The sequence below is a fragment of the Pelodiscus sinensis genome, chromosome 1, assembly GCF_052426305.1.
Source record: "Pelodiscus sinensis isolate ZL-2025 chromosome 1, ASM5242630v1, whole genome shotgun sequence".
NCBI lineage: Eukaryota > Metazoa > Chordata > Testudines > Trionychidae > Pelodiscus > Pelodiscus sinensis.
Genome location: NC_143052.1, coordinates 333609312 through 333635918, shown reverse-complemented (window position 1 = coordinate 333635918; position 26607 = coordinate 333609312). Strand labels below are relative to the sequence as shown.

Below are 26607 nucleotides of genomic sequence, written 5' to 3'. Positions count from 1 at the left end.
GGCGCTCTTGCGCAAAAGCACATTTCACACATGGCAGTGTGGACATGTTCTTGCGCAGGACTCCTTGCACAAGAACCGTTGCGCAAGAACTTCTTGCACAAGGAGCCACCAGTGTAGACATAGCCTAAGTGTGAGTGCTGTTATTCCTCCCAAAGGGGACTATGCTAAAAGGTTAAAAAAGAAGCCATGAAATGGTATGGAGCGAGTCAGGCCCACTGACCTAGCAGTGGAGTAACTTGCTGATGCTCAGATAGTGCTAATCCAGACCCTTCACACTGCAGTCACTGGAGGGTGAGCAATGAGGGAAGGGAAACAGAGAGGAGAGAGCAGGGGATGGGTCTTGGAGGAAAGGCGGCACAGAGGCGGGACCTAAGGGGAAGAAGTGGCACAGGACTGGGGCCTTGGGGGAAGGATGGCATGAGGTTCAGATGCTTTTAGAGAGCGTCCAGCACCCCTGCTTCACTCTCTAAGGCTGTGGTTCCCAACCTTTCCAGACTACTGTGCTCCTTTCAGGGGTCTGATTTATCTTGTGTACCCCAAATTTCCTCTCACTCAAAAATTATTTGCTTACAAAATTAGACATAAAAATACAAAAGTGTCACAGCACAGTTACTGATAAATTGCTGACTTTCTCTATTTGTATGAAATTTTAGTTTGCACTGACTTTTGCTAGTGCTTTTTATGGATCAGTCTAAAAAGTAGGCAAATGTACCCCTGGAAGACTCCTGCATACCCCCTCCTTTAGGGGTACATGTGCCCAGTGTTCCCTGTAAGCAGAGCACTTGGGCGGCCATCCAGGAGAGATTCAAATGCCGACCAGCTGATTAGCAGAGTGCCCACAGCCACCAGCTAGTGTTTCTATTGGTAGTGCACACCTGCATATGCCTGGGTGCACATAACAAAATATATTCCACTCATGGATGGAAAAAGTTAGAGGAAACATTGCATGTACCTCTGGTTCTAGTATGACAGGGCTGGGACCTTTGGTAATGCAGAGCACTTAGCACAGTGGGGGAAGAACTGCCCAGCTCATCAGTGACACGGAAGGGATTAAACCCCATTCCCTCCAAAGGAGGCAGCTAACAATTGCTATCCATTGTCCCAGGAACCTTGTCCATGCAAAGAACTGCAACAGAAGAGGCAGTGCTGAGACCAGGCCTCAACCACCTTTTTAACACGTAAAGTTCTTTATACATGTTTTGAATACACCTAAAATCTTGTCTCCCTGGAAAGTGACTATATCAGGAACTTCATGCGAGGAGCTTCAGAAAGGCAAATTATGTTGCCTCTCTGCATGGGTCAGACAGGGTTAGTAACACTGCCCAGTGAAAGACAAAAGCTGACTACAGTCAACAGTCTGTGGCAGCAGGGGTGTTTCGGAGGGGTGGGGGAGTACAACTTTCCATGCCTCCAGAATGGATCAAGCACATTGGGCCATTCAGCAGTGCTATATCAGTGTCATTGCACTGAAGTCGACAGCTTGGTCTGTTCCATAAGCAGCCCATAGGGAAGTCGGTGGGAGCTCTGGGTGTGTAAGGGATGCAGGAGGGGGAGCTGGCTCTTAATCAGTAGCAGTAGCAACTGGAAAGGGCTGGAGCCTGCTCTCCTGGCACGCACAGCAGGCCAGAGAGGGCAGGATAATGGAGAATCCCTGCAGCGCTGAGAAAAATCTCCCCCTCTGCCTTCCCACAAAGGGTGGGTAGGTCCCTACAGAGACATTGCTCTGTTCAGAAGCTGTCCAACAGCACATTGCTTGCTTTGTTTATAACATTATATCTTCCAATGCGCTCTTCCTACTCTGCTGCTCTTCTCTCTTAGTTTCCTGTCACAATGACCAATGCATATTCCATGTCAGCTGAAACAACAAAATAAGAGACTGTGCAGGTCAGTCTGCTAAAATTACAGACCATATTGCCAGACACAAGGCCAATTCTACTCAGCCTATGGACCTGCACCTGGAGCCTGGGTCACAGCGTGCAGCTCTGGAATCCAACCTACCCAATTATCTGAGGACTCCCATAAACAATAAACACACCACTCATCTCAGCTAAGACTTGGGAGCAGCATTCTCCTATAGTCCAAGGGCTTTGAGAAGATATAAAGAAGTTCTGAGGAATGATGCGATCCGTGTGCACAGAGTTTTATTGTGTAACTGCTTTATATAAAGGGAATGCCAGTGTAGAGACAGCGCTGCAGCTTCTTCTCCGCCCCTATGTCTCTAAGCATGATACAGTCCCTTAATCACATGATCAAATATTATTTGTCAAATTGCGTTCTGTAACCAGAGACAGACTTTGCCCAGCAGCCTGCTTTACTGGGAAGAGCAGATGATCATAGCCCATGAAAGTCATCCATGTACTTGATGTGCCCCAAAAAAGTGGAGCTACTTGGCTCTATTCCATGTGACGAGTATTCTTACTGAAGCAAATGCCCCCAGGTGTGTAAAGTGCTGTGTAAGCCAGGCCTCCAACACTGAAGTTCATGGAAAAATTTCTATAGGTTTTGATGGCACTGGATCATCACACACTTTAGAAGGCTGAGCTGAATGAGACAAAGCTCTCGACTACACAGTGAATGAGGCACGGGTCATGCAGCTTTAGATTTGACAGATTTGCATGAGGCAGGGCTCCTGATAAATACAACAGCTGCTTTCCTCAATAGTGATGAGGCAGATATGTACAGAGGCCTGTCTCGGGCAGTGCACAAGTTTTATCCCATGGCAGGAGTTCTGAATTGTCTCCGCTGTCTTCCCCATTCATTGCATCTGGGAGAGCTACTCTGTTCTGCAACCACAGAAGGGTTGAGATATTCCCAATGCGTCTCTCACATCCTGCTGCTCGGTGCATCCCTGTCTTTTCAGCCGAGTGAGGGAACAGTCAACAAAATAATCCCTTGTAGCTGAAATCCCAGCTGCTGCCCCATGAATGAACTGAGACCGGGCTGGGAAAGGAATGATGTCATTAACCCCAGAGAGAAATGAGGAGCAGTCCCTGAACGGGGAACTCCCACATAGTAGGGCACTGTGAGCCAGCTCCTGTCTCAGGCCTGGGTTAATGGATTTTGTAATAAAAACAATCACCTCTTCCCAGTTTGTGATATACACATGGCAAACTTCCCACTCGGTGTTAGCAGGCCAGCTAGTGCCGGGGAAGGGTTTTTATCTGTAGAGTCACTCTTATTGTGTTGCCTTAGGATGCTCTTTGAAGGAAGCTCAATATTGTTGAGCAAACAATGGTGGGAATTAATCTTTAAATAGATGGTGTCTTTTCTCTCAGACATCTAGGGGCCAAAGAAAGGGAGGCTGAAAGGATTCTGAGATGGGGAAATGTGTCCATTCTTTACACGCCTCAGTAAGGTCATTCGTCAGATCCACTGAGCCTTTCAGGTTGCTGTTTGGCTGCATCCCCACTACAGAGGCTAAGCTGGGACAACCCTGGGGTGTAGATGCAGCTTACTCTGATGGAAGGGGTTTTTTCATGGTTGCAAAACCACTGCCTCTCCCAATGACAGTAGCCACTGTTCTGCCAACATGACTGCTTCTACACTGGGGTCAGGTCAGCATAACTGAGTTTTTTTCATACCTCTGCCGAAGAGGCTTTACCAACCTAACTTTTATGTGTATTCCAGGCCAATTAGCTTGAATTGGTTCAGCTCTAGCCTGGCTGCACCATTCTTCCTCACAGTGGGTTTTTAAAACTGATTTTGTTAAACCCATGCAGAGCCCTGTATGGACACTGTTAGGCTACATCAGATCAGGTTCAAGTCAGGTTCAGTTTGAATGAAATCTATTCTGTAATGACTTGAAGTATACTGAAGCAAGAGTGTTTACACATTGAGCTATGCACTGGTCTAATGAAACCATTTAAATCCTGATTTAAGTTAAATGGGCATAACTTTTTAAATGGAGTCAGGGCCTAAGCTACAAAGGGATCAGAAGAGAGGAGCACAGTAGGAAACAGGAGGACATGAACTAAAGTCCGACTCCCCCTACTTTATCCCACACCTGAACTGTACCCCTGAGGTATATAGGTTATCCTAGCTTAGACTCAGCGGCCAAACTCAGAAGGGATGGATAAGAGGATGAAAATTACAAGACTTCATGAGTCCAGGTGAGCATACCCCAGTTTCCTTCATGGCATTTACACACACTTCTGAACTTGGCCCCTCCCTCTTTTGCTGTCTGACATACAAGTAAAAGGCAATCTCATGAAACCCCAAAACAATGATTTGCTTTCCCTGACTCATGGTTACCCAAATGGTTAATGAATATTTGTTCCCTCACCTGCTACAATGCACCCAGTACCAGCTATGTGCTTTGTGTAGGGGAGATCAGGAACTTTGGAAAGTCTCTATTGTTTTAGCATGTGGGGTCCTTTGATGATCAGACAAATTCCTAAGGGCCAGATCTTCAAATATATACATGTGCTACTGTACATGCCTAGCAGAGGAGCACAAGCCAATACCTGTGTCGTGGCGGAGCCCAGCATGGCCACCCCCAAATCCTGCATCCTTTGCAGTGAAACAACATCACTGCAGTGCTGCTGGGGGTGGGGGTGGGGGTGGGGTGGATGAAGGGGCCTCTAGTGAATTATCTCCAAGATTTGCCCCAAGGCATTCAACTGTGGGGTCTCCTCAGAGAGGGTGTTAATCCCCCCCATGGGCTTTCTACACCATCTGCCCTGTCCCCCGGGCTCAGAGCCATCATGCCCTTCTCATCTCCTCCCTTTCTCCTTTCACACAGTCACCCAATCTAGCCACTCTTCCTTTTGAAAATCTGAAAGAAATCTGCCCAACCCTTTCTAACCCCCTCACCAAAATCTCTGTCTGGCCCATAGTTATCTTCCTTGCTCTCTGTCTAAATGCTTACCAACACAGCGTCTGAGCCCTTCTCCTCTGGCTTACTGAGCTCTCCCCCATCTCCCAGACAGCCATCTCTCCCTTCCTCAGTCCATTCCCCCCCATGCTCTAGTCCTTCTTCTAATCTCTTTAGTAGTTCCACATCCCCTTCCATATCAAATTTAAGCTTTGTCTGGGCTCGCAAAGTCTTGCGCAGTTTGGCTCCTGCCTCCCAGTTTACTCTGATTGCCTTCCTCTGTCCTCTGCACTGCATCCCAAGTTGCATGGACCTTCCATCCCCTTCTGTGGCCTTCTCCCTACTCTTATAACTTGGATTTCTTTCTCGTTACTCCACATTCTTCCCTTGCCCAGTCTGACACGCCTCCACCAAATCCATCCTCAGAACAAGCTTCTTCCAAGATGACTGCTCATCTTACTTCTCCCTCCCATGTACCTTCAGCTCTCAGGGTGGGGCTATACTACACCTGGATCTCGAAATAAGCTATGCAATGTGAGCTACACAAATTGCAGAGTTTATTTTGAGTTGATTTTGAAATAGCTTATTTCAAAATATGGTGTGGTCTACACAGCACTTATTTCAAAATAAATTGCTATTCCGAAATGTCCCTTAATCCTCATGGAATGAAGTTTACAGGGATGTCTGATTAGTGAGCCCGTTATTTTTCAAAATAATGGGCGCGCTCAAAAGATGTGGAATAGCTATTTCAGGATACCTCTGGTACCCTGAAACAGCACTGCTGTGTAGATGTAGCCTCAAAGTCCTGCTGGGGCCTGATCACTCTGACTTTCATCACTGTGAAGGATGCCTTAGACAGCCTGGCAGGATGTTGCTGGAATGAGTGTGTACAGATACCTCTGGGAAGCACCTCATGTACGGACAGGCTTTGTGTGAAAATTGTACTGGCATGCTTCCTTTCAGTCTTTTCCAGACATAGATTAGGACAAATCCCATTGTTTGCAAATAGCAGATTAAAATCAATCCTCTGACATTCCTGCATGTGACAGTCAGGACGAGAAAAGGAAAAAAGCAAGAGGCAAGAGGTAGAGGAAAAGGGAAGCCAGTGTTTAATATGAAAGGAAGATCCTGCTCTCAACTTGATAGAGTGGGAGGGTATTATTTATCATGGAGATTTAAAACAAACAAAAAATCCCCACATGTGAATCACCCAGTGCATCTGTCAAGGAAAGGAAAGGTTTATACATTTGCTAGGGATACAAAATGAGGAGGGTGAATGATCTGAGCAGTGGAATGGGACATCAACCCTACGTCCCATGCCCTTTGATCCTTTAACCTCTGACCCCTCTAGCCCATGTCAACACCCTCTTGCCCCGTGACCCCACTACAGCCTCACCCAACACCCCTTTGTCCCTGCCTGCCCCAACACTCCCCAGAGGGAGGATGCCCCCGTAGGGAGCGTGACTGTTACTGCCACATGGAAAGAGGGAGCGGCTGTTGGTGGCATGCACACTCCCTCCTCCTTCATGCCCACTCCTTCTGCAAGTGCATCTTTGCGCCCCTGTGGGTGTGTGTGTGTGGTGGGGAGAGTGTGGAGCCCCAGCTGGGCTGCCATTACCAAGGAGGGAGGGAGAAAAGAGCCTCCTTCTTCTCCTCCTGCTACTGCCGGCAAAAGTGGCCACGCGGGCAGAGCGCAGAGCCCCGGCTGGCTTCCATTACTGAGAAGGGAGGGGCACTCCTCCTCCTCCTGCTGCCACCTCAGCCCTAGTGTCACCACCAGCAAAAATGGCCGTGCAGGCAGGAGGAGCAGCCATTGGTGGCATGCACGATCCCTCCTTCGCACCCCCTCCCTTCCCAAGCACAGAGGAGGGAGGGAGATGCCTCCTGCTCCGCCTCCTCCTGCCATGCCTCAGTCACCACAGCTGCTGGAGCTGAGCTGCTGTGAACAGCTGTCTTGAGCTTCGGCAGCCTCTGTGGCCCGGCAGGCAGTGGGTTATGGCCCGGCAGCAGTCCATGGCCCGGCGGTTGGGAACCGCTGCCCTACATAATTGCTAAGTATAATTGATATTGTCTCAGCCAGGCTGCAGATCAACTAACTGAAGCACTGAAGCACTGTAACATGTGTTACATTTTCTCTCAGTGACAGATGAGTTACTGGAAATGGCAGGAACACTTTTTTCATACTACATTACTGTGCTTTTGTTTTCATTGTTGCTGCTTGTATGCAAGGTCTATTAGACTCAATGGAAATTTGAACTCAGTAAAAATTAATGGCCTTATGAATTCAGTTGCATTTCCCTGGCACTTACCCTGAATGTCATCATTGAATGTACAATATTTGTTGCGGTATTTGTTGAGAAGACGGAAAGCGTTGGCATTAGCAAAATCTTCAAACTGGATCAAGCAATTCATGCCATACCTGTAGGTTAAAGGACAATTAGAAGTGGATAAAGCACTCCACAAGATAGGAAGAGAAGAATATATACCTGTTAATTTCTTTTTTTATGACAACATGGTTATATGTACAGAAAATATATATGGAAAAAACACTAGATCACCCAAGGAAGTGGTATATTGAAAGTGCCTGTGTGATATCAAAATCATTCACACTAATTTGAGACTGCTGCCACTCTAGGGAAATGTACCTTAATTTTCATTGCAACAGGCCTTCCCATCTGAGTATCTCAATGTGCTCCAGAGAGGACAATGAGTTAAGCCTTGCAATATCAGCCCTGAAGGTAGATAAGTTATAGTCCTGTTTGTAAGAGGAGGAAACTGACACGCATTAAAATTAGGTGACTTCTTGAGGTCCCACAGAGAGTCAGTGCAGAGATGGGAACTGGACCCTGAATTGGCGACTTGGTGCCTCTATTTTAAGCATGAGATTATCCTTCCCATTAGTACTGATTACACAGATGGAATTATGTCAAAGGCAGAGGAAGCAGGGAATCTTGGTTCTAATACCTGGTCTGACACTGATTTGCCATATAAGGCAAATCACTTACCTTCATGCCTCAGTTTCCCCATGGGGACAATAGCAGATCTTTAGTCTGAGTATGAGTATACCTGTCAATCTCTGTGAGATCCCCAGAGGGGACGACTAAGTATTATTATTATATGTTCCAAATATGCAAAATGTTAGAGGTCAATCTAAGATATTACTGCAAATGTAGGGGAAATTACCTTTCCAATGTCTAGGCCAATAACGGTCACGTGTTAGGTCACCAGAGATATTCTTACAAATGTAGGAAAAGTTATCTTCCCAAGATCGTGCATTGTGACAATCAACACCTAATAGGCTAGACAGTTTCCATAAGAGTCCACATATTTAAAAGAGTAGAACTACCAAATGTTAATACTATGTAGTATTTTTACAAAGTCCCATCCATATGGGACTTTGACTCTGTATTGGGGATAACTTTAAATATGAAACTGACCAATTTTCAGAGGAGAGTTTGAATGCAAATCCTAGAAAGTTAAGGAAATAAACTGCTGTGCTTGATTCAATTTATTTCTTTAGAAAGACAATACCCTGTCTACAAAAGAAATATCAGTAAAAGGGACACAGTCAAGAGTCCCCTAGAAATCTAGGTGCTTGAAAGCAGTGAGCTCAAAGCCGCTAGCACCACTGCATGTCCCAGCCTGTTTCCCTCTACCACTGCATGATTTGATTTGACAACTACATTCTGCTATTTTAAAAAAGGTTCCTCTCTCCCCAGTTGCACTGAGAAAGATTGAAATAAAAACAAATACAAATAGCTTATACATGACGCACAAAGTTAATGAATTAGAGGAAAACTTCCCCTAAATGCTTTCCGTTACAGTCACCCTAGTTAGTATTTGTAGATAAAACAGCAGTCTGTTTTCAGGTAGATATGCCCCTTTAAACTTTCAACACTCATTGGTCTCCTATCTTGTCACCATTAAATTAGTAAAATAAAAGAGAAAGTGAGTAGGGTTGTCTCTCAGATAACTAGCATCAGACAATGGGAGAATCATGAGGAATGGGCAATGCAGAGATTAGCAACCTTAGTGCTGTAGTTAGGTCAAAGGAGGCTAGGTGGCTGTTGTAATCTTACAAAAATGACCCTCTCTGGGACTTAAGAAATGCAAAGGCAGCATGGCCATTCATGCCTCCCGTCAATCTCTCCCTTTCCCCATTGACATTTGACATGAAAAAGTGGGACACGAATGCTTTATACTAGAAAGTGATACCAGGCAAATCATACTTTGTTTCAAAGCCAAGTGTACAGCCATCAAAAGCTCCATTCACAACCCCCCAAGTGGCTAGGCTCACGCACTCAAGTGTCCCAGATCTTTTTTTTTCTTTTGCTACTTTCAATTTCTAACATGTCTGTCAGCAAGGAGACAATGACAAGCACATTTATTGTCCTTCTTTACTATTCCACCATGAGAAACTTAATCAAGCTGGTCAGGCATGTTTTATAAACCATCTGGCCTTGGTAAGAGCCAGCCCTCTCAGCTTTCTCTCTCCCCACTTCTCCTCCCCCCTCAAGAGACATTGGGTTACATTATCAAAGGTGCTTAAGTAAGGCACCTGCATCTCATTTCTAAAGCGATTTAGGTACTTAGAAGCCTCTGGCACATTAACTTTCAGTGAGATTCCGGCTCCTAAGCACCTATATTTCTTTTGAAAAATTCTCTTGCAAGTCTGCCCCCTTTTCCACGGATCTCCTTAGTCTCTTCCTCTTTTCAGTCCAATACACAGAACTGACCTATAAAAACCATTGCCTTGTTCTCTATGATGCATCCACACTGCACTATTATTTCGAGATAATTAGCATTATTCCAAAATAACAATGTGAGCGTCTACACAGCCATTCCGTTATTTTGAAATAATTTCGAAATAACAGACAGCTTATTTCGAAACCTGTAAACCTCATACTATGAGGAATACAGTAAAGTCCGGATTATCTGACCTTCGGTAATCCGACATTCCGCTTTATCCGACATAGCTGGATAAACTCTGGGGTTCCGCGGACCATTGTCAGGGGTTCCACGAGAAATCCCCAGCCAGCCTAGCACAGCGTGAGTATGCGGCCCCCAAGGTCAGCCGCCCCATGCTGCCATGCCACATGCAGCCTCCCCGGCTGAAGAGGCTCTAGCAGTAGCCCCTGAAAGCAAAACTAAAACCCCACGCTGTCACCGGCCACCCGCCCGCCATGTGACCGGGCCCGTTTCCCCTGCCTCAGCTGCTGACATCCCTTGAATTGCAGCGCATGGCAGGCGATTGAGAGTCCAGCCTGTGTGTTGGAGCCTCCTGCTGGTGCTGCTTAGTCCCCATCCCTGCCTGGCCCCTTCCCGCCCTGCAGCCCCCAGGCGTGGCCCAGGAGAATGGCCCTGCTCGCTGCCCCATTGCTCCGGGTACTGCTGATGCTGCCCCTGCTGCTGCCGCCCTTCTCGGCGGCCTCCAAGTGGAACATCCCCAAAGTGCTGCTGCCCTTCGCCCGGAGCACCTGAATCAACTACTGTACAGGTAATGTTCTGTACTCCATATTATCCGACATTTTTGGTAATCCGACCACCTGTCAGTCCCGTTTAGGTCGGATAATCGGGACTCTACTGTAATGCCTATTCCAAAATAGCAATTTCGAAATAAGGCATGTGTAGATGCACCACTTCTGCTGTTTTGAAATAACCCTCACCAGGGCCATTCTAAGTTATTTCTCCCCAGTGCCTCCTGGGGCTCTAAATTGAGATAGCAAGTTCACATTAGGGAAGCCTGCCTCGGACTAATTTTGAGGCTTCCCTGCAGTGTAGACGTACTATTTTGAAATAAGCTATTTCAGAATAACTATTCCGGAATAGCTTATTTCGAGATAGCTGTGCAATGTAGATGTACCCTTACTCTCACTATCCTACTAACTCTAAGGGATCCTCTGTAGAGACTAAACTTGTCTACACAGTGAGCTCAGAGTGACACAGTTGTGCCAATTCAGCTGCACCATTGTACAATCATTTGTGTAGCTCTCAATGCTTAGGGGGGATACCTCTTCCATCAACATAATAAAACCACATCCATGAGAAGCAGTAGTTATGTTGGCAGGAGAAGCTCTCCTGTCAACAGCATTAGCCACACCAGTGCTTCTGTCAGCGTAACTTCTTTCTGTGTTTTTTTCATACTTCTGAGCCATTGTGGACCTCATCCAGGTTTGGGGGGAGGCCTCCAACGTCCACAAGCTCCGCACTAAGCAAAGGAAAGCGGCCATCTAGGGCAGGATAGCTACCAGCCTGGCCACCAAACGCCACATGCGAACCCAAGAGCAGGTTTGCATGAAAATCAAGTTGGTCCAGTGAGACCCCCGACCCTGAGCCCTGAGCTTAGAACATAAGAACGGCCGTATTGGGTCAGACCAAAGGTCCATCTAGCCCAGTAGCCTGTCTGCTGACAGCGGCCAACACCAGATACCCCGGAGGGGATGGACCAAAGACAATGACCAAGCCATTTGTCTCGTGCCATCCATCTCCAGCCTTCCACAAACAGAGGCCAGGGACACCATTCCTACCCCCTGGCTAATAGCACTCCATGGACCCAACCTCCATGACTTTATCTAGCTTCTCTTTAAATTCTGTTATAGTTCTAGCCTTCACAGCCTCCTGTGGCAAGGAGTTCCACAGGTTGACTATGTGCTGTATGAAGAAGAACTTTCTTTTATTAGTCTGAAGCCTGCTATCCATTCATCTCATTTGGTGTCCTCTAGTCCTTCTATTATGGAAATTAATGAAGAACTTTTCTTTATTCACCCTCTCCACACCACTCATGATTTTATATACCTCTATCATATCCCCCCTCAGTCTCTTCTTTTCTAAGCTGAAAAGTCCCAGTCTCTTTAGCCTCTCTTCATATGGGACCTGTTCCAAACCCCTAATCATTTTAGTTGCCCTTTTCTGAACCCTTTCCAAGGTCAAAACATCTTTTTTGAGGTGAGGAGACCACATCTGTACACAGTACTGAAGATATGGCGTACAATGGTTTTATACTTCCCCTCCTCCTTCTTCCCCTGGCTTCCCCCTTCCAGCTCCCTCCTCCCAGGTTTCCCCCTCCCCTCTCCCACCCTCTCTCTTCCCCTCTCCCACCTCCTTTCCCCAGTCTCCCCAGAGGTTCATCCCCTCCCACCCCCAGTTTTGTTAAATAAAGAGTTTCTATTTTTGAACACACATGTCCTTTATTTTTTTACATCAGGAAGGGGGGCTAGGGAGGGGTAAGAGGAAGAAGGTGAGGGAGGAATGAGGCACGAGCCCCTGATGGGGAGGACTGGGGTGGCTCTGAAGGCTCCTCGGGGTGGAAGCTCTCCTGCAGGGCCTCATGGATCCTGGAAGCCCCCCGATTGACCCCCCCGGATGGCATTCTGCGGCAAGTGCAGCTGGGTTGATGGCCGAGTGCTGTGATGTCCCTCATCGAGGTAGACAAGTAAGCGGGGAACCCTGAGAACTGTCTGTCTGGGGTGGAGGTCGGGTCCCTTTAAGCAGCTCCACACTCAAAGTCCTAACCTGATGCCCTGCCGGCACTGGTTCCATCCAGCCTTAACTTCGCTTCAGGGTCTACTCAATGTGGACATGCTAGTTCGAATTAGCAAAACGCTAATTCGAATTTGTTTTTAGGTCTAGATGCACTAATTTGAATTAGCTTAGTTCGAATTAAGTAATTTGAATTAATTTAGTTCGAATTAGTGCTGTAGTGTAGACATACCTGAGTACCTTCCAGTCATGCAGAAGCACAACCAGCATCCATGGTGTTTAGCCTTCCTCTTCTCTCCAAAAGGAAAGGTGTGAGGCTTTAATAATTGCTTTTATTGTGCTGTCCTACAGCTGCAACTGAGGAGCATTTACCCTAGAGAAGACAGAATCGTTTCTGGAGCTGTAGAACCCAGAAGAACTTCCATGGGCTGATAGATCCACCATGCTTTACTGTAACATATCAGCTACTTATAATCTCATTGGGTCGCCTCTTTGGGGTGACGTGTATTAGCTGTGCTCCAGTTACAGAGTGCCCTACCTTCCCATTATCTTCAGATCCCTCCCACCCAAATTGTTAGCGCTTAGGGCTGGCTTTTCAAAGGAGCCAAAGGCCTTTGAATTTCAACGGCAATGAGCTGCCATAGACTTGTTTAAAATATTTAGCTGGATGAAACTTGTTTTCATACCATTTATAAAATGATTTGTATAATTATAGGATAATGGGACAAACCAGAACAACAAGGGGGAAATACATGATGTAAACACAGAGGCTGTGTCTACACTGGCATGAATTTCCGAAAATGCTTAAAACGGAATACTATTCCGTTTTCAGTTTTTCTGGAAAAGAAGCGTCTACATTGGCAGGCTGCTTTTCCGGAAAAGCCCTTTTTCCGGAAAAGCATCTGTGGCCAATGTAGACGCGCTTTTCCGGAAAAGAGCCCCGATCACCATTTTCGCGATCGGGGCTTTTTTTTCTGGAAAAGACTACTGGGCTGTCTACAATGGCCCTTTTCCAGAACAGTGTTCCAGAATAAGGACTTATGCCTGAGCGGGAGCAGAATAGTTTTTCCGGAATAGCGGCTGATTTTGTACAGTAGAGCATTGTTGCTTTTTCAGAAATTCAAGGGCCAGTGTAGACAGCTCGCAGCTTATTCCGGAAAAGCGGCTGATTTTCCAGAATAAGTGGCCCAGTGTAGACACAGCCAGAAGGAAAGAGTTTGACACCCATTTCTGGCTAACAGGACACTTTCTTTCCCTTGTCCTATAAGGTTTCAAAGGGTCTGAGAGCATGTGGTTTCAACTGATATACCTTGCTTATCTTTGTAATTCCTTTCCTAGAGACCACCAATCTGCTGCAGACTATTTTGAATTACACAGCACATTTTGGGGATGGAACAGTTACACATTCCATGTACTCTTTTTCACATCACTGATTCTGGAAGCTACCAAGGCAACATTCAATATCATAATTCCTCCAAAACACTGAACATTGAACCCCTCTCTACCATTAATGTGAAGCTTCCCAAATTTCTCTCTTCCACTCAAGTTTGGCAGTCTTGAAGTTTGGGCGAACATGGAATATGTTCAAGGAATAAGTAACATGGCAAGTACAGTATATGGCAAATATAATTACAGTGCACGATCCTATTGATGATTATTTGCCAAGTGAGTGGTTTTGCTCTTGCAGGGAAAAAATGATGATCAACAAAATGCCACATCACCTTTAATATGTACTGTACTGACATTCACCAGAGCTGAAAAAAATCACCACAACTGGACTATGTGGTAGGTCTCCTCTTGGTGTAATACAACTTCAGATACTATACAAACAGTGGGATTAGCAAATCTTTAACTAGGCATGCCTGTTATTTCACTCTCTAAAATGGCAAGCAATTGCCATTAAAGCCAGTCTGACCTCTGAGTTAACATTAATTGGTTAGTAAAAATAGTGTTCTTGCTCAGCAATAATTTGTGCAACCAGCACTTCAAATATCACAATGGTGGGAAGGTCTCTGTGACTAGGGGATCATATTTTCATGAGGGTTAATTATTCCTGAACACTTTCTTTTCTGTGTCAGGCACATAAATCTTTTCCTACCACACACATTCCTCTCCAATAGCAGGCAGATATGATGATAAGGGAAATTGTCTATGTACAGCTTATGAATCCCATTTGAGACTTAGGGCACCTCAGTCTCTCTTTTGAATATGGGTCTTGTTTATCTTCTCTGCTGTCCATTTACCTCCATGTTGAACTGGTATTCCACGAGGTAGTAAAACAGAACCAAAGGGATGTGTTAGCTCACATGCTCTCCCAGACAGCAGAATGACTCCTACCCAGAAGGATCAATCTGCCCTCATGGGGTAGTAACGAAGTAATAGATTAGTTGGTAGAACATTGTGATCCCATGATGGGGCTGATAAGGAAGTCACTTGACAAAGGGGCAGCTGGGACACCATTTGAAAATACTTCAGGCTATATCCAACTCCCCTCCATCCCTTGTCACCATTACTTATGTGCTGCTGCTGGTGGTGGAGCTACTGTCAGAGCTGAGCACTTGGCCGCAGTCATTCCTCTAGCAACCCCTCCTACAGCAGTCTTGCCAGTCCCTTTTGGGACACAACCCCTAGTATGAGAAACATTGGGATACAGGTAATAAAAGAGGATCTCTCGGGAGCCACTTGAGAGAAAGGGTTATCCATTGATTCATTCCATATTGTGGAAGAGAAGCCATGCGCAGAAGGGATGAGGAAGTGTTTCCTGTCAAGGTTCTTGCCTATGTCCAAACGACTCTCCGGAGTGGTGAGGAAACCGAGGCAGGAAAAAGTGTGTAGATGTTTATTATTTTGTATAGCTCTCTATATTTCTTGTGCTATCTGGGTAAAGAGCATTTGGGTTCTAGAATCCTGGGCAGAGTCTGTCTGTCAGCTTTCACTGGCATGTAGCCCTGAGGAGATGAAATGTAAACCAGAAGTCTCACATCTTCAGTGGGATGCTGGGAAACAAGCTAAAGCTGCTAGTGAGGCTTGAGGGAGGTGGCACGAAAGTATTGGACTGTGGGTTTTCCAATTCAAAGAGGGGTATCAGACATGAGGTCTGCTCTAAATTGTGTGCCTAGAGGCCCCAAACCAGGGACAGTGCCTAAATTCTGCCCATCCCCAGCAAGCTGAGAAAACATGCACTTTAGCAGTCTGGTGAGTGTCCAAAAGGAGGTTCTAGATCAGATCTGTGATGGCAGCACACATCTCCTACCCTCTATTTTTATCTTTAACAAACATTGCCTGAGCACAGTGCAAAGAGAGCATGATGCACCATCCATATTTAATTTCTCTCTGTGCCCTTTCAAAATGGCAGCATAGTGAAAGAATGCCGGATCTTTTGTCAACAAGGTATTTTTGAAGGTTCAGAATGGAATCAATATTGCCAACCCCAAATGTGCAAAAATCACTAGTCTGCCCCATAGCAAAATAATGAAATTAGAAAAAATATTTTATTTTCCTTTGCCTTCTGGTTTATGAGGTTTCTGGTACCCTCAGATCATATTTTCAAGCTTTTTTCTCTATAGCCAGTAGGGCTAGAAACTTAAGAAAAAAATGATACCTGAGATTCTCTCACACTCCCAAGATTTCAGGAACTGGGATGTTACTAAAACATCTAATAGCACATGACTTACAATAAAATTGCAATAGTTAGCAACACTGGAATGTTCTTCAAGGGCAGCTGCTAGGCTGAGACTTTCAGATGATTTTAAGGAATTTAGGCACTCAAATCCCACTGAAATTAAATGAAAGTTAGACACCTAATTTACCGAGGCCACTTTGAAAATCTCACCATTAATTTTTACGGGTCCTTCCAAGCAGTACTTTTGTGGCTTTGTTTAATCAGGTCCATCCTGAGCCTGGTCAAAATCCTGAGGGTGTTTTCAACACAAATGACTTTATTTGTGTTTGTCAGAATTTCTGAGGAAATATTACATCAGTTGTCTGCTCAGCTCTATTCTGCTCACTTTGGGACAGCTGTGATCTCAGATGCCCAAGGTGATATATGGTTGCAAGACCCTACGACTTGCTTTATTATGTGCAGGTGCAGGATGCCTCTAGGAAAACCAGCTGCCAAATTAGCAAGGTAAGGATTTTTGAGGCTCTGCTCTATTATATTTCAGCACTTATACGTTTATGACAACAGTCAAGAACAGCCAGGAAGAGAGAGATAGCTGGCATGTTACCAGCTCTCTTGTGGCCATTCTGGACCCCCACCTTCGCATTTATGGCTCCCAGTCTGAGGAAGAGTTGGGAATCAGCCACACAAAGTCACCTTAGGACTGTGTTTTCCAGCAGGGGAAAGGCAAGATGAGTTAGGGCAGACTCCGTCCATAAATCACTTACTAATGGCTCCTCTTTTCTCATATGGTTTGTCAGAGCATGCTTCCCTGAAGCCCATATGAAGGAAAATGTCCAGTACCTAAGGAGTTAACTGCCCAGAGTTTAACTACCTTTATTGTAAGGCAAAGCTGTAGTAAATAGTTTGTGAGATTTTGTCTTAAACTGACCGGGGAAGCTTGAACAGATGTATTCCAGCATCCAAACTGCCTCGCTTGAGCCAATATGGATATGCAGAGCAGATTGGGTTTTTTCCCTCTTTCCAGTAAAATGCAGCTTTATTGCTTGACTTTCTAGTTTTGGACTTCACTGTATTCCCATTGCTCTAGGGCACATTACAGTGTATATTCATTGGGCCTATCTGTGCTTGTAACTCTCTCTGTGTAAAGATGCCTTTCCAGTCTGCATGGCTGATTTTTATCTTTGCTGACTGTTAAAAGTTAAGTTTTGAGGGATTGTTTTTGTGTTTCTCAGCCCTCCTGCCAGAGAGCAGAAAACAGGCTTAAAAGAATTCAAGCATCTTAGGACAGAAATGTAGGTTTTAAATAGAAAAATAAAGTTTCACAAACACTAATATCAAACAAAAAATTAATTTACAAATATTTTTAAAAGAGCTCTTTGAGAGCTTCAGCTACCAAAGGACACACTGCAGGACAGGTTTTGTGCATAAAAACTGGACAATGATACTGACAGCAAATCAATGAGGTTGTTTCAGGTGCAAATGTTTAAAGTCTATGCTCAGGGCTCTGTATGCTCTTTTGCACATGTGCAAAATAGGTGATACGCACACAAATCTGGACTGTGTGGGTGGGCAAAGTTGTGAGACTCCCCAACTTGGGTACAAATCACATGCAGAAAATAAATGTGTACACACTTCTGAACATTTGTTTTAGATCTTCATTTAGCTACAAGAAACAGATGAATACACCAGAACTTTATGTGGACCACTGGGCAAGTGTCCAATTAAGAGCTGGCAATCCCAAAGCCTGGTCATGTAAGGGACTGAAATGTGGACGTGAGCTCAGCCCTCATTGAACGAGCCCAAGCCTGTCCATTTCCAGGCAGAGCGTGTGGCAAACCCCAGGGGCTAGTCTACATTGGCCCCTTTTCCAGAAGGGGCATGTTAATTTCAGAGATCGTAATAGGGAAATCCGCGGGGGATTTAAATATCCCCCGCGGCATTTAAATAAAAATGTCTGCCGCTTTTTTCCGGCTTTTAGAAAAGCCGGAAAAGAGCATCTACACTGGCCCCGATCCTCCGGAAAAAGCGCCCTTTTCCGGAGGATCTTATTCCTACTTTGAAGGAATAAGATCCTCCGGAAAAGGGCGCTTTTTCCAGAGGATCGGGGCCAGTGTAGACGCTCTTTTCCAGCTTTTCTAAAAGCCGGAAAAAAGCGGCGGACATTTTTATTTAAATGCCGCGGGGGATATTTAAATCCCCCGCGGATTTCCCTATTACGATCTCTGAAATTAACATGCCCCTTCCGGAAAAGGGGCCAGTGTAGACGTAGCCCAGCTGTTTGAAGAAGCCTTTTCATAACAGGATCCCACGGACTATGGGAATGGCATGGGGCTTAAAACAAAAAGTTTAAACAGCAAACTCATGGCTGGCAGTATCAGCGGACTAAATTCTAAGTAATTCTTAATTCTGTGCTTACCAGCTAGAGATTTTGGCAAGGAACACGCTGCAAAGTTTGCCATCAATAAGAGAGCCTTAATTCTCAGCCTAAAGCAGATCATACATGCCTTGTCCCTGCTATCCATCAATTCATCCCTCAAATATTTATATGGACCTCATTGCTGTAGTATGCAGGCACCAAAGAAGATGATGCTCTCTCTCTCTCTCTCTCTCTCTCTCTCTCTCTCTTTCTCTCGCTCTCATTCTCCCTCCCCCATGCCTCCAAGAAGCAGGCATATGATGGTGTTTTTTTTAAATGAATCAGTGAGCTTGAGGGTACTGAAGCCTGGGCAAAGAGTCAAGTTTTGTATTTGACTCAGCAAGTCCAATGGTCCTTATCTATTTTAGCAGCAAGTTCCATATTCCTGGTCCAGCTCCTATCTGCAATAGTCACAAACTCCTTCTACACTCCTTACTCTTACACTTCGAATCATGTCTAAAATTAAATTGCAAGCCCTTTGAAGTAGGGACTGTGTCATGGTCTTCATTGGCCCTACACAAATAACTAACTCTGGGGATGTAAAATCCTGTTTAATTGGTTAACCAGTTAAAAATGAGGGGGAGGGGCTGTTGTGGCCAGGCTGGAGCAACCCTACCCCCGCTGCCAGCAGGGGCTGCTCCATCGCAGCCAAAGCTCTCCCTGCCTACAGCACACCAGGGTCTGCCACACACAGGGACTTCTCCAGCTGGGCTGGATCACCCTTGTCCATGGAGGGCCCCTCGGGGCTGGAGCAGCCCCCTGCCCACAGTGGGAGGGGAGCTGCTCCAGCCCCCACAAGTTAACCAGAACCAGTTAACCTTTCGCATCTCTGACTAACTCTGGTCCAAATTCTGGTTCCATTACTCACATTAAGCAGCATTTCTTCTTCCACACTTAGCCCCACTGAAATAGTAGATCTGAGTCCAGAAGAGCCGTTATGATCATCTAGTCCAGACAGCATTACCATACCATAGTCTCTTGAATAACGTAGGCCAAAGGAGCTCAGCCAGTAATATCGACATTCTTAGGTCTTGGTGAGTGACGTGCTATTCAGTGTGAGGAAGGGTGTAAGAATCTGGGCCTTGTTCCATAGTTTCATGTTTTTCTAAGCAAAGGCAACAGTGCAGTCTGTTTTAACAATTAAACCCAGAAAACTTTAGGAAATTGTTCTCCTTCTCAGGAGACAGACTTTAGATGGGCCTCCAATAGGCTTTCTCATCTGTCATTGTGTTTATTTTCCAGCATTGTGATTAGGGATGTGAATGGGTAACTGGTTAACTGGTTACCTGGTAAGTATCACCCTTACTGGGTGATGCTTATTGGGCAATGGTTAACTGGCACCTGGGAGCAGCAACCCACCCACGACCTGCCCTCCTGGGTTACCACCCCATGGGCCAGGGAGGAAGCTGGTAGCCCGGAAGCCTGGGGCGAGTAGCCACACCCTTTTGTGGGCCAGAAGCGGCAGCCCTGCCCAAGTCCAGGAGGCAGCCTGAAGTGGTTCCCTGCTCAGGATCCCTAATGTTTAACCAGTTAACTGATTAAACTGGATTTTACATCCCTCATTGTGATCCTCAAAGTTGCAGCCTGCACCAATGCTTTGGATAAAGCTAACAGGAAGGATGCACTTAAAAAACAATGAATAGCCTTGCAGCACCTAAGAGACTAACAAAACGTGTAGATGGTCTCATGAGCTTTCGTGGGCACAACTCACTTCTTCAAGCAAGACCTCTATGGGCATATTTTCTTCTCTCTCTGCAGATAGGGATGTATGGCTATCTAGGAATGCGCTGACAGTGTGAAACACGAGAAGATGTGTGAACCCCTGAAGCAACAGGCAGATATTGTGCTGATGAAGTTGCTTTCCGTTCCTCCAGTAGAGAACATGCTTTGTAATTTCCTAAACAATCTGACCATGCAGCCTGGTACTTTTACCCCCCTGTATATGTGTCTTACCAACTTCTTCCAGCCTTATTATAGGTCACAAGATCATGGGGCGGGGGGGAGGAGGGGGATTCCATGAGGCAACACTCCGAGAAGCAGCTGACTGAATAATATAAGTCAAACCATTCAAAAGCAGAATCCATGGGCTCTGTGTGATGCATTTGCTGCTCAGGGTTGACAGGGCATTGCTATTCACTGTGAGCAGAAAGCATAAACTATTTCCCTGGAGGCAGAACAAATGTTACTCAAGTTTCTTTGTGGAAAGATTCACAATGTAACACGTCACAAAAGCTCTCCAAGCCCATTAGGGAGGAAAATTGCTTTACGCATTTGGCCTTACATAAAGCCAGGCAAAGGAAAAGTCTTTTCTCCCTTGCCCTTGACATTCCTCATCAAGTAGTTGCCAGTTTCATAATGGGAAATAGCCTATGTCTATGCCTCAAAAGTGATTGGCATGTAGGTTAAAAATCCACAGAAAGATTCCTGGGCTGCAGGCTGGAAGCTGGCCACTGAAAAAGAGATGTACTGGACTTGCCCCATCCAAAGCCACACTCAGTCCTTTGCTGGGGCAGTCAGGTACCACATCAACAGAGTCCACTACGGAAGGTAAAGGCAGCAGCCCGCTGGCTAAACAGCAGTTTTGCAGAAAAGGGCCTGGGGATTACAGTGGCTGAGCAGCGGCTATGCGTCAACAGAGAGCCCTTGATGCCAAAAAGGCTAACAGCATATTGGGCTACATTAGTAGGAGCATTGCCAGCACATCAAAGAAAGTGATTATCCCCCTCTATTCAGCACCAGTGAGGCCACACCTGGAGTACTGCGCCCAGTCCCCCCCCCCCCATCTGGCCCCACTACAGAAAGAATATGGACAAACTGGAGAATCCCGCAGAGGGCTCTGCAGATGATTAGAGGGCTGCAGCACATGCCTGTTGAGGAGAAGCTGAGGGAACTGGGCTTATTTAGTCTACAGAAGAAAAGCGTGAGGGGGATTTGATAGCAGCCTTCAGCTATCCGAAGGGAGGTTCCACACAGGATGTTCTCAGTGGTGGCAGGTGACAGAAGTAGGCTTAGCTTGACAAAGCCCTGGCTGGGATGATTTAGTTGGGCTGATCCTGCTTTGGGCTTGGGGTTGGACTAAATGATCTCCTGAGTTCTCTTCCAACCCTAAACTTCTATGTTTTAAGAGAGAAAAAGGCAAGTCACTTCCCCCTGCCCCTTGTGAGTCCTGGATTCCTGCTCAGAGAAGTCAGCTGAAGAGTTTGCCATCTCCCATCCATCTAGTAGAGGGAAAAGATGTCCAAGACCAGCCCTTACAAGGGTTCAGAGTCTAGGCCAAGCTTTGTGGATCCACTAACTTCCTCCTGACCTGTAAGTGGGCCAGTAGCCCTTTGGCGGGTAGCTCGAGGGCATGTGGAGTTCCTGCATGAGCAGGGCCACACACTCAGATGTGGCTGAGGCATACAAAGTTACCTCTGCCCTGAAATTACCCACCTGCAGTTGGCCTGTGGCAGTCTTAGGGTTGTGGGGCTTATGGGGCTCATTAATTGTGATGTGGGCTTAGGTTAGTGCTTGGGTTCCTGCTCCCCTAAGTTTTGTTTTGCCATTGCTCCCAAAATGGTACATGTGTCTGGACAAGGAGAGAAAACAATGTGGGCTGCAGGGCAGCCTGGATGGTACAGGGGACAGTGCTGTTATTTGTCAGGAGAGGCTGGAATCTTTGTTTGCCTGTTTACATCAGAGAGACAGTGGGTTGGAAGAAAGAAAAAAAAGGCCCTTTCATTTTGATAGCCTCTGTCTAGCTCAGAGGCTTCCCTTAGGAGCTGACTGAGTAGAAAATAGGTAGCAATTTTTAAATAAATGCAGGCACTTGGGATTTTATAGTTTGTCTTCCCACAACAAGGAAGCCCTCACTCTAGGTTATGGACTACTGGGTTAGCCACGCTCAGAGAGACTCCTGGATACAGCTGAGGGGCTGGAAGTTTTGTTGCCCACCTGCTCCTCTAGAAGAGCCCATGAGCCTGCTTGTCATGTTCTATCTGCAATTTGCCTTCCCTTATTCCAGAAAATAGATTCCATTCTAATACAGAGCAAGACGCAGACTGGGTCCCTCCATGCCAATGTGAACAGCGGCTGGGCTCCAGAGGCAGTAGTCTGCTGAGGAGTAAGGCAGGGTTATACAATGGAGGGCATGAAAGGGCTAGTACAGCTAAAAGGGGGCACAGCATTATCTGGGGACAGGTAGGGGCCCGGCGATGGAATAGTGCTGGCATGAAGCCCCAGACACAGATTATTGCTGCCTCATGGCAGAATGCACCAATAGCAGCAAAGCTGCTTGCCCTCCCTTGGGACGTATATTTAACCTAGAAAAGTGACAGTAAATCAGGTCTTGCAGTACAGGTGTAATCCAGAGAGCCCACAGGGAAGGAGAAAGCTGTTGCATTATGCATAAGTCAAGGTCATGTACAAAGTGTGAAAGTTCATTGCCAGAGGGACACCAGAACAGCAGTGGCTGACGCTGAGTCCTTAATCAGTACCAGGAAGTGAAGCTAGAAGAGCCAGGAGTACAGAACCAACCCTGCTCTCCCACACTCATTATCAGACCCTGCTCCATAGCAAGTCACTGTGATTATGTGAGGAGTTCAGCTCTTTCACTTCCTCACAGGGGAGACTTGTAGAAGGTGCCAGGGAAGGGCTACAGGAGCACTCCAGCTTAGGACTGTTATATCTTTTTGTCAGGTTTTAGAGCTGTGCTGCAGCTTGTTAGTTTATAAAGGGCTGCTCTGTGCATATTTAAAGCCATTTCACTCCAATTTGAGGTGGCCATAGAGGAAATTCCAGCCCCAAGCACCACAGAGGTAGAGATGGGGGAATGCGCAGCTAGCTTTCCGTGAAATGTGCATAGAAAAAAATGAAACTAAGCAAATCCAGCCTCGCTTAGGGGAGTTATTACTAACCCCAAACTGGAGCTGAGTTGACAAAACAAAGTCCATTCACATTGATAGTTTGAGTTCCATAAACTATCTTAAATTTAAAGTCCAAATAAACCACTCAGAGGCTACTATCCAGAATGTTTAGCATCATAAAAGCAGCCACTGGATTTCCAGCCTGAAGTATTGGAGAACTGCTGAAACCCTAGGAACTTGCTGCAGAACAAAGGCCCAGCTCCTTGTAGGGCACGAGACCTTGTGTGGAACACTGTGCAGGGATAAACTACTGGACAAGTGAAAAGAAATCTAGTTCATACCAAAATGAAAAGAACTACACTTAGAGCTTCTTTCCCTCTCTGTCCATTCAAATTGCCCAGCACTTGGTCTCTGATTGTCTCCTGCACCCTGTCAAATGGAACAGGCTTGTAAAAGAGACAGCTTCTGTTTTCACAATTGCCTTGGTAATCAGCTGTGATGGGAAAGAAAGGAGAGAGAAGTTATGACAGATTAATGAGGCTTCAGTGACACAATCTGATGGAGTGTGGAAGTGCCTTTCCCGGGATCTATACTTTGCTTGCTCAACATCTGTCAGCAAGTGAGAGAGGCTGGCTTTCACAAAGGAGGCTGGTGCTTTGGGATGGCTCATCCATCAGCACTTCTAGTCATTTGGAATCACAGCAACACTGTTATTGTATAATGGGACTATGGAAGAGATGATGGGAGGTGGGGGTAGAGCAAGGCAGAAGGAATTTTGGAGAAAGGGAGGAGGAAAAAATATTTTTAAAAACTTCACAGCTCATTCCCAGGTCTTGGTTAGTTTGTTTTAGGAGGGAATTTGCAGGTTAAAGCATGTTTTTAGTGTATAGATTGAGTCTCATCACACTGCAAGGGCATCTAACTCTCAGTAGCACAAAGAGAACATACCCAGACACATCAGCATCACACGCAGGCCTTGTGATATCAAGCACAATTTTCTCTGAGGGTGTGTCTAGACAGCACCCTTTTGTCGGAATAGGCTACACAACTTGCACTGCGCAAATTCCGAGTCTAAGTCAAAAGATCTTATTTTGAAATTTGGCGCTGTTTACAGAGCGGGCTCATAGGTTAATTGTGTACATGGTTACACTTTCACATCCTTAGTATCAATACCATATGATGCCACCCTTATTCCCGCATTGCTGCCTTCAGAGCTGAATGGCTGGAAAATTCCAGCTGCTGACTGAAGGCCCAGTTCTGCAGACAGCAACGCAGAATTAAGGGTGGTAATACCATACCATGCCATCCTTACTGGACGTGGTGGCTCTGCTGTCAGAGCTGGGGTCCCTGTCAGCAGCTGCCGGTCTCTAGCTGCCTAGCTCTGAAGGCAGCGTTGCCACCAGCAGCAGCACAGAAGTGAGGGTAGCATCCACCATAATAACCTTGCAACCCTTCCCCCGCCCCCCAACTCCTTTTTGGATCAGGACTCCTACAATTACAGCACCATGACATTTCAGATTTAAATATCTAAAATCGTGAAATTTGTGATTTTTAAAAACCCTATGACCATGACATTGACCTAAATGGACTGTGAATTTAGTAGGGCCCTACTAATCACCATAAAACCCAAATGCCTCCAGCTGTTGTTGCAGGGCACTGTTGAGCTCTGAATTTTCTCCGCCTGGTCCTCTTGTTGCCAGGGGAGAAGAGGAAAGTTTAGGAGACATCCTTTCTCCACTGTGTTCACTGGAGGCTGGACTTAAAATAGGAGAGTGGGCCAAGAAAGAACAACTAAAAACAGTCACACTATAGTTCCCTTCACTCTCAATTGCTTCCAAGCTCTTGTGATGCTATAGACGTGTCTCTCTACTTCAAGAGTCTTCCAGATTAGACAAGACATGAACTCCTAATGTCAACAGACACCACAAAAGATCCAACTTTAAAAAAATATTTAGGCCTTAGTCCAATATAAAGAAAAACCCTGCATGAGTTCAAATTTTTCCACTCTGCAGGGTTTTAAGAGTTTCTAATGCACCCCTTGCTGCAGTGATAATGTTCATCACTTGACAGAGTGTTTTTTATCCACAGATCTCAGGGGCTTACAAAGGTATGTAATAATTATTATCCCACATTGCTGATGGGGAATCTGCAGCGCGGAGAGGTGAAGGGCCTAGGGTCACTCAGTGAGTCAGTAGCAGAACTGGGAACGGGAACCAGGAGCAAATTCCTGGTTCCACTGAAGGAAATGACAAAACTCCCATTGACTTTGGTGAGAGCAGGATATCACCTCAGTCCTCCAAGTCTCGTACCCATTTCCACTGGACCAAGGGCCAGTCACAAAAATGGAGGGTTGTACTGACACTGTCTCTAAAGCAGTCAGCTTCTCCAGAACCTACAGCTCCTGGAAGCACCGCCCAGTCCTCACCACTTCCCTCCGTACTGCTGCTCCCTACTCATCTGGGCATGGGGGAAGGGCACTGGTCATTTTGAGGGACACTTCTTTGGTAGATGTTGCCCTTAGAACCTCCTGACCTACCTTCTGAGAAACATAACCCTACAGTTCATAGCAGAGCACGCAGCAATAGCCTGCAGGGACACAAGGAACGGGGAGACCCAATTCATGTAACAGTCACGGTGCCTTTAAATGCAAAGAACTGAAACAATGTGGCGGGAAGACAGGCAAACGTGAAGCACCTCATAAATCAGGCGGTAGGAGTGCACTGCAGCACTGTGCAGCCTCTGATTAACAACATCTGTTACTTTAGGAAAGGCAGAAAATGATGCTTAAGAGGTTAAGGCTCTTCCAGTCTTTTTTTTTTAAATAGCTGTTTTCTCTCTCTTCCTTCCAATATCCCCTTCAGTGAGTCAAGGGGATTATCATGTACTTTTACCTTCCCTGCCTGGGCACAAGAATGCTCTGCAAAGCACGTAACCAACAGCCATGAGTGATGGGTCTCAGCATTTTCCATCCCATAACTCTGTTACCACAGAATTCCACGTGGTACAGCCATCCCACCCCCTCTCCCAACTGCCCAGAAAGAAAGGGGAGGTGGTCATGACTGATCCTGAATCTATTGGAAGGTTGTGACCTCTATTATGACAGTCGAACAGAGACCACTCTAATCCGCAACATTTGAATCTAAATTCACCAAATGTCAGAGCAAGCAGATTGGAGGTGTCAGTGTACTGCTCCAATCCAGACCTGAACAGCAGAGTTTTTTTGGTCCGGTCTGTCAGTTTGGGTCCATATCTATAGATTTAGGGTCCAGTCCTGCAGTCATTACTCTTGTGAGCAGTCCAAGTGACTTCAATGGGAAATGGGTTGCAGGGATTAGGCTTCATGCCTATGTATCAAACTCATTCAGTGGAGAGGACTTACCTCCATTTTCAATGATGGTCCATGGGTTGAGGTATGAACAGAGAAAACCAGACT

General features: G+C 46.0%; 1 protein-coding gene across 2 annotated transcripts in view; it reads right to left on the bottom strand.

The window, feature by feature from the left end:
• The window catches only part of ME3 (malic enzyme 3), a 165872-nt gene that overhangs the window by 20143 nt on the left and 119122 nt on the right, over nucleotides 1-26607 (bottom strand). For both annotated transcript variants that reach the window (XM_075919399.2, XM_075919400.2), the window contains exon 7: nucleotides 7123-7232. In XM_075919399.2, the coding sequence (XP_075775514.2) occupies nucleotides 7123-7232 (110 nt within the window). The remainder of the gene's footprint in view (nucleotides 1-7122; nucleotides 7233-26607) is intronic.